This window comes from Mobula birostris, chromosome 13 (genome assembly GCF_030028105.1).
Source record: "Mobula birostris isolate sMobBir1 chromosome 13, sMobBir1.hap1, whole genome shotgun sequence".
In the NCBI taxonomy this organism is placed as follows: domain Eukaryota; kingdom Metazoa; phylum Chordata; class Chondrichthyes; order Myliobatiformes; family Myliobatidae; genus Mobula; species Mobula birostris.
This window is the reverse complement of record NC_092382.1, coordinates 13,999,928-14,007,896: the sequence shown is the minus strand read 5'-3', so window position 1 is coordinate 14,007,896 and position 7,969 is coordinate 13,999,928. Positions and strand designations below refer to the sequence as shown.

The 7,969-nt window shown below is 46.4% G+C and overlaps 1 protein-coding gene across 1 annotated transcript; it reads right to left on the bottom strand.

The window, feature by feature from the left end:
• Positions 1–226: 226 nt before the first annotated feature.
• Positions 227–7,600, bottom strand: LOC140207818 (uncharacterized). The gene is made up of 2 exons (XM_072276379.1): positions 7,556–7,600; positions 227–2,040 (listed from the first exon to the last, which is right to left on the bottom strand). Exons 1-2 carry the CDS (start codon positions 7,598–7,600, stop codon positions 931–933), a joined length of 1,155 nt encoding a protein of 384 aa, XP_072132480.1. The 3' UTR covers positions 227–930.
• Positions 7,601–7,969: the final 369 nt, after the last annotated feature.

Genomic DNA, 7,969 nt, shown 5'->3' with positions numbered 1-7,969 from the left:
CTTTACTGGCCGCTCTCCACTCCAGTCCACGTTAAACTCCAGTCCCATTAAAGGTGAATGTGCAGCAGAAGAAACTCCTCCCATGCCCAGTGACCAGGGTGCAGAACTGGGTGTGGTGAGCAGCAGTAATAATTGCAGAGTTCAGCACTGACAGTCACTCTCGAAATTGCATTCAGCAACGGTGACGGACAAATATCGAGCATGCAGCTTACTGAAACTTTCTCCCCAGTGTGAACCCGGCAGTGTGTCACAAATAACATGCTGTAAGGTTTCACAGCTAATGTAACGGCCTCTGTGCAATGTTTCACTGCTGAGGTAATGTTCTCTCTGTAACAGCAATGTTTAGGTTACGACTAGAGACAACAGGGTTTTTGAATGCAGGGCTATCTAATGACAGAAATGTTCTTTTTTGTTCGTCAGGAAGAGGAATTTTTGCGGTGTTTTACCGGGGAGAGATGAGAAGACATGAATGGAGAGAGTGGGCCCTTTTTCTTCTTTATTTTTTCTTTACTAGCCCTATAGTCAAAGAAAGAACTATAAAGCCTAATCGTTTAATCGCATATTATGTACCATTTATTATTTCGGGGTACTGATATGTAACAGGGGACACATCAAGCAGCTTCCACCCAAACAAGATTTCTTAAGTTTGGCCGGGCTGGGGGGCTATCACCCCCTATATTAAGCTGCTAGCCAAAGTGAGAATTACATAAGGTTAGAATACTGAGTGAATCGCTTCCCACATTCACAGCAGGTGAACGACCTCTCCCTGGTGTGAACTCAATGATGCACATTCGGCAGAGATGGCTGAGAGAATCTCTTACCGAAGTTTGAGCATGTGATCGGCCTCTACCCAGTGTGAACTCAATGATGCACATTCAGTGGAGATGGTTGAGAGAATCTCTTACCGAAGTCTGAGCAGGTGATCAGTCTCTACCCAGTGTGAGCTCGCTGGTGTTTCTGTAGGTTCGATGACCGAGTGAATCCCTTCCCACACACTGAGCAGGTGAACGGCCTCTCCCCAGTGTGAACCCGCTGATGTACCTTCACTTGGGATGACCAAGTGAATCCCTTCCCACAGTCTGAGCAGGAGAAGGGCCACTCTCCAGTGTGAACTCGCTGATGAACCTTCAGGTGGGATGAGCAAGTGAATGCCTTCCCGCAGTCAGAGCAGGTGAACGGCCTGTCCCCAGTGTGAATAGAGCAGTGTGATTGCAGGTGAGATGATCGAATGAATCCCTTCCCACACACTGAGCAGGTGAACGGCCTCTCCCCAGTGTGAACTCGCTGGTGTCTGAGTAGGACACATGACGAAGTGAATCCCTTCCCACAGTCTGAGCAGGTGAATGGCCTCTCTCCAGTGTGAACTCGCTGATGTACCTTCAGTTGAGATGAGCAACGGAATCTCTTCCCGCAGTCTGAGCAGGTGAACGGCCTCTCCCCAGTGTGAACTCGCTGATGTCTCTGTAGGACAAGTGACGAAGTGAATCCCTTCCCACAGTCTGAGCAGGTGAACGGCCTCTCCCCAGTGTGAACTCGCTGATGTACCTTCAGTTGAGATGACACAGTGAATCCCTCCCCACAGTCTGAGCAGGTGAACGGCCTCTCCCCAGTGTGAACTCGCTGATGTACCTTCAGTTGGGATGACGAAGTGAATCCCTTCCCACAGTCTGAGCAGGTGAACGGCCTCTCCCCAGTGTGAACTCGCTGATGAACCTTCAGGTGGGATGAGCAAGTGAATGCCTTCCCGCAGTCGGAGCAGATGAACGGCCTCTCCCCAGTGTGAAAAGACCAGTGTGCTTGTAGATCGAATGATCGAAAGAATCCCTTCCCACACACTGAGCAGGTGAACGGCCTCTCCCCAATGTGAACTCGCTGGTGTCTGTGCAGAACACATGACGAAGTGAATCCCTTCCCACAGACTGAGCAGGTGAACGGCCTCTCCCCAGTGTGAACTCGCTGATGCACCTTCAGTAGGGATGAGCAAGTGAATCCCTTCCCACAGACTGAGCAGGTGAACAGCCGCTCCCCAGTGTGAACTGACTGGTGTCTCAGTAGGTCAGATGAGTTAATGAATCCCTTCCCACAGTCTGAGCAGGTGAACGGCCGCTCCCCGGTGTGATCTCGCTGGTGAGCCATTAGGTCAGATGACCGAGTGAATCCTTCCCCACAAATTCAGCAGATGACCAAATTTCTGCCCAGGGTGAACTGACTGGTGTGTCTACAGGTGGGATGACCAACTGAATTGCCTTCTCACCCACAGAACAAATGAATGACCTTGTCCAGTGTGAACTTGCTGATATATCTTCAGTTGAAATGACTGAGTGAATCCCTCCCCACAGTCTGAGCAGGAAGGATGATCGAGTGAATCCCTTGCTCCACTTCTCAAATATCTGGACAGATACAGCAAAACTGGTGTGTTGTGTTCGAGATTCCCGTAGACAGATTCCTTGTCATTTTTAACCTGTAAAAAGATTTACAAAATGAATCAACGGGTGTCGGACAATATTTCAGATCAGATCACTTGAGTTGTCAAAGTGTATTCTCGCATCACACTATTACAGTGAGGTTCAACCCAAGTTGGAGAGAGAAATCATCTTCTAACTGGGCACAGTGCTGGTATCTGGAATGACCATCAAATTCTCAGATGCTCTTCCTGTCTCTATAAGAATGGGGCATTTCTGCCATCTCCAATCTGTGACCTGGCTCAGTTTGACTCTCTCCATTGGTATTATTCCCTGTTCCTGCTGAGCAGCATGGGTGCCTGGCCCCACAGTAGCTGAAACAGTCTCACGCAAATAGTCTTTCTTGACGTGTAGCGAGGATTTTCTTTTATGTATTATTAACTTGAAGTGCCACAGTTTTAACGCCATATAAAAAAATTCCTGCTGAGATGAATGGTTGGTCTGCACAGCTGTTAAAAGGACTTAAAGTGAATTTTTGTATTATTTCAGGTTCTTGTCACAGTCACAGAAAATTACAACACAGAAACAGGCCCTTTGGGCCATCTGGTTTGTGCTGAACTATTTAAACCACCCACTCCCATACCCCTACCATCCAGGTACCGAGAGAAACCTCTTAAATGTTGAAATTGAGCTCGCATGCACCACTTGTTCTGGCTGCTCATTCCACACCCAGATGACCATCTGTGTGAAGAAGTTACCCCTCATGTTCCCCTTAACGTTTCACTTTTCACCCTTAACCCATGGCCTCTGGTTGTAGTCCCACACCATCTCAGTGGAGAAAGCCAGCTTGCATTTACCCCATCTATGCCCGTCTATCACAATTAAATCTTTGCTCAATCTTCCACATTCCAAGGAATAAAGTCCTGATCTGTTCAATCATTCCTTATAACCCAAGTCCTCCAGACCTGGCAACATCCTTGTGAATTTTTGCAGAACTCTTTCAACCTCTTTTACATCTTTCCTGTAGGTAGGTGACCACAACTGCAAACAAGACTCCAAATTAGGCCTCACCAATATCTTCTACAAGTCAACATAACATCCATAAGACCGAAAGAAGCTGCAGAAGATCGTGAACACGGCGCAGCACATCACACAAACCAATCTTCCGTCCGTGGACTTACATTACACCGCACGCTGTCGGAGCAGTGCTGCCAGGATAATCAAGGACACAACCCACCCAGCAAACACACTTTTCGTCCCTCTTCCCTCCGGGAGAAGGTTCAGGAACTTGAAGACTGGTACGGCCAGATTTGGGAACAGCTTCTTTCCAACTGTGATAAGACTGCTGAACGGATCCTGACCCGGATCAGGGCCGTACCCTCCAAATATCCGGACCTGCCTCTCGGTTTTTTTCCACTACCTTACTTCCCATTTTTCTATTTTCTATTTATGATTTATAATTTAAATTTTTAATATTGACTAATTTTAACTACTTTTAATATTTTAATATTTAATATTTGTAATCCAGGGAGTGTGAAGTGCAGAATCAAATATCGCTGTGATGATTGTACGTTCTCGTACAAATTGTTTGGCAACAATAAAGTATGAAGTATAAAATATCTATCATTTTCAGTACTTTGGTTCATGAAGGCCAAAGGGCTGAAATCTTGCTTTCCGTCCCTATCTAACTGTGACACCACTTTCAGTGAATTAAGGACTTGTACTTCCAGGTCCCTTTCTTCTACAACACTCCACTGTGCCCGACCAGTCACGGTGAAGGACCTCCCTTGGTAGATCATACCAAAGTACAACACCTCACACTTGTCTGCATTAAATTACATTTTCCATTTCTCAAACCATTTTCCCAGTTGGTCCAGATCACACTGCAAACCTTGATACGCTTCCTCGCTGTTCACTACACGACCAATCTTGGCGTCAGCCACAAATTTGCTGATCCAGTTAACCACACTATCATCCAGATTATTGATATAGATGGCAAACAATAACAGATACAGCACTAATCCCTGTGGCACACCACTAGTCACAGGCCTCCGGTCAGAGAGGCAACCGTCTGCTACCACACACTGGCTTCTCCCAAATACAGTGACTCACCCAAATTACTGTCTCATCTTGAATTCTGAGTGACTAAACCTTCTTGACCAATCTCCCATATGAGACTTTGTCAAGTGCTTTGCAAAAGTCCACGTAGACAACATCCACTTTCCTGATAATTTCCTCGAGAGGCTCTGTAAGATTGTTAGACATGACCTACCATGCACAAAGCCATGCTGCCTATCCTTAATCAGTCCACATCTATCCGAGTACTTACAGTATATATCTAGTTCCTGCACACACGTTCCAATACCTTTCCCACAACTGATGTCAAGCTCACCAATGTACAATCTCTTAGTTTACTTTAGAGCCTTTCTTGAACAGCGGAACAACATTGTCTGTCCTCCAATCCTCCAGTACTTCACCTGTCACTAAGGGTTACTTAACTATCTGTGCTTGGGCCCCGACAATTTCTGCACTTGTCTGCCGCAGAGTCCCAGGGAACAACTTGTCAGGCCCTGGGGATTGATCCACGCTAATTTGCCTTAAGACAGCAAACACCTCCACCTCTGTAATCTGTACAGGGTCCATGAAGTTGATGGTGCTTTGCCTCACTTCTATAGACTCTGTGTCCATCTCCTGTGTAAATACAGATGCAGAAAAAAATCTCCCACATCTATTTTGTCTCCTCATACGGATTACTGTTCTGATCTTGCAGAGGATTAATTTTTTTCCCTTGCAATCTTTTCATTCTTAACATACTTGCAGAATCCCTGAGCATTCTCCTTCACCTTGTCTGCTGAGGCAACCTTATGCTTTCTTTTATTTCTTTCATAAGTGTTCACTTGAATTTCCTGTATCTCACAAGTACCCCATTTGCTCCTACCTGCCTGTACCTGGAATGCACCTCCTTTTTATTGATCTCGGAGATGAAAGCCAAAGGGGTGATGGAGCTGCATGGTGTGGGGTGGTGGTGGGGGCGGGTTAAACTAAAGTTGCAGGGGGAATGGGAGCCTGAACAACAGAACAGAGAGTGGAGAGTTTGTGGAGATAGTTGTTGTTCAGACCTCAGACAAAGTCAGGAATTAAAAACATTGAGCATGGTGCAGTGAATATGCTGAGCCCTGTATATTTCAATACAAGGAGCAGCATAGGAAAGGCGGATGTGTTCAGGGTACAGAACAACACTGGAATTATGACACTAGGATCTGGCAGCTGTGGACTGGGATGGGCTGCTTTATGGCAAAGGTGCTTGGTGAATTGAGGCCTTCAAACCAAACATTTTGAAAGTACAAAGTGGGTATGTGCTTGTCAGAATAAAAGGTAAAGATAGAAACTGCAGGGAACCTTGGTTTTCAAGAGATATTGAGACCCTGGTGAAGCACAAAATGGAGTTGCACAACAGGGATAGGCAGGCAGGTTCTTATGGAGTATAAGAAATGCAAGAGAACATGTAAGAAATAAATCAGGATGGCTAACGGAAAGCATGAGATTCCCCTCACAGAAGAGATAAAGGACAATCCTCAGGGATTCTGGAGATAGCTTAAGAACAAAAGGACTGCAAGGCACAAAGTTGAATGGCAATCCATGTGTGGAACCAAAGCAGATGGGGGAGATCTTAAATATTTTTTTCATCTCTATTTACTCAGGAGATGGACAGAGTGTCAATGAGAGTGTGGAAAAGTGACACTAAAACCGTGGACCCTGTACAGATTGAAGAAGAGGAGATGTTTGCTATCCTGAGGCAGACTAGGGTGGATAAATCTCCAGGGCATGACAAGGTGCTCCCTCGGACCCTACGGGAGGCAAGTGCAGAAATTGTCCGGGCCCTTGCGGAGATAATTATATCATCTTTAGTGACGGGGGAGTTATGAGAGGATTGTAGGATAGCCAAAGTTATTTCGCTTTTCAACATAGAACATAGAAATCTACACATATTCCAGGCCATTCAGCCCACAATGTTGTGCCAACCATGAAACTTACTCTAGAAACTGCCTGGAATTTCCCTAGCACATAGACCTCTATTTTACTGAGCTCCATGTACCTATCTAGGAGGCTGTTAAAAGACCCTATTGTATCTGCCTTTACCGCCACTGCTGGCAGTGCATTCCACACACCCATCACTCTCTGTGTAAAAAAACTTACCCCTGACATCCCCTCGGTACCTAGTTCCAAGCAGATTAAAGCTACGCCCCTCTTGTTAGCCATTTCAGCCCTGGGAAAAGCCTCTGGCTATCCACACAAACAATGCCCCTCATCATTTTACACAAATAATATAGGCTCTAAACATAAACAAGGAAATTATACATTGCTTTGAGGATTTGTTGGAAGTGTACACTGATGTTGGGTGGGACGACAACCAGAGGTCATGGGTAAGTGACTTCCCCATTTATACAACACAATACAATTCAGCACAATACAGGCCCTTCGGCCCACAATGCTGTGCCGAACAGTACTTACTTTAGAAATTTCCTAGAGTTCCCCGTAGCCCTCTATTTTTCTAGGCGCCATGTACCTATCCAGGAGCCTCTTAAAAGACCCTATTGTATCCGGCTTCATCACAGTCGCTGGCAGCCCATTCCACGCACTCACCACTCTGTGTAAAAAAAAACTCACCCCTTGAGGTGATATCACGTGTCAGGACGTGACTGGACAGAGTTCTGAGCATAAGCAGAAATGAAGAATGATCGAGAAGCAGGGCAGTGTAAAACGTGGTTTTGTTGCTGTTAAATAAAAGTTCAATTTTGCCAGAATATGGTTTGTTATCAGTAACCCACGGTACGTATAAAGAAGACAACACCCCTGACATCTCCTTCGTACCTACTTCCAAGCACCTTAAAACTGTGCCCTCTCTGCAGATTTTCTCTTGGTTGTGATTGGAGGCAGATCAAAGGTGATTTTCACAACAGCTGATGGAAAAGATTTTGTTCCCTTTCTCCGAGTTCCCAATCCTTGCATTTAGACAGCTGGAGCTCAGCTCTGTCTGAGAGATCCATCGGTTCCCATTCCCTCATCAGCCGGAAGCTCCCCGGGGCCCGTGTACGGATGGTGGGGCTGAGAGAGAGGGAAGAGAGCAGGACTGTCCCGGGATTGCGGCTCACGGTGTCCGGAGTCACAGTAATAGTCCCAAAGTCGGTTTTGAACATCCCCAACCCCCCCTTCCCCCTTCTCCCTTCCCCCTTCCCCCTTCCCCCTTCTCCCTTCCCCCTTCCCCCTTCTCCCCGCTCCCCTGCCCCCTCTCTCCCTTCTCTCTTACCCCCGGAGACTCGCTCTTACTCCCGCCGCTCTTCTAAGGCCCTGTGTACTACGCGCATGCGTGATATTCGGAAACTTCACAAAGTTGACGCCTGCGCATTTGATCGGTGCTTAGGCAACGGCGAAATTTGTAACGCAAGGATTTATGGGTAATCACGGTGCCATTAAAAGTTTCTGGAAGCACCAGTTCCATGTCCGTAGCTCAGTTTTTTTTGTGTGCATAGAAAATTCAGCAGCTGTTTTAACGCAGAAAGCGGTTC

Excerpts from the sequence above, each read along its gene's own strand:
- LOC140207818 (XM_072276379.1), bottom strand. The coding sequence starts at position 7,600 with ATGTTCAAAACCGACTTTGGGACTATTACTGTGACTCCGGACACC. Across the intron at positions 2,041-7,555 it reads TTACTGTGACTCCGGACACC|TCAGTTCACACTGGGGAGCG; the intron begins GTGAGCCGCAAT and ends CTGAGACACCAG.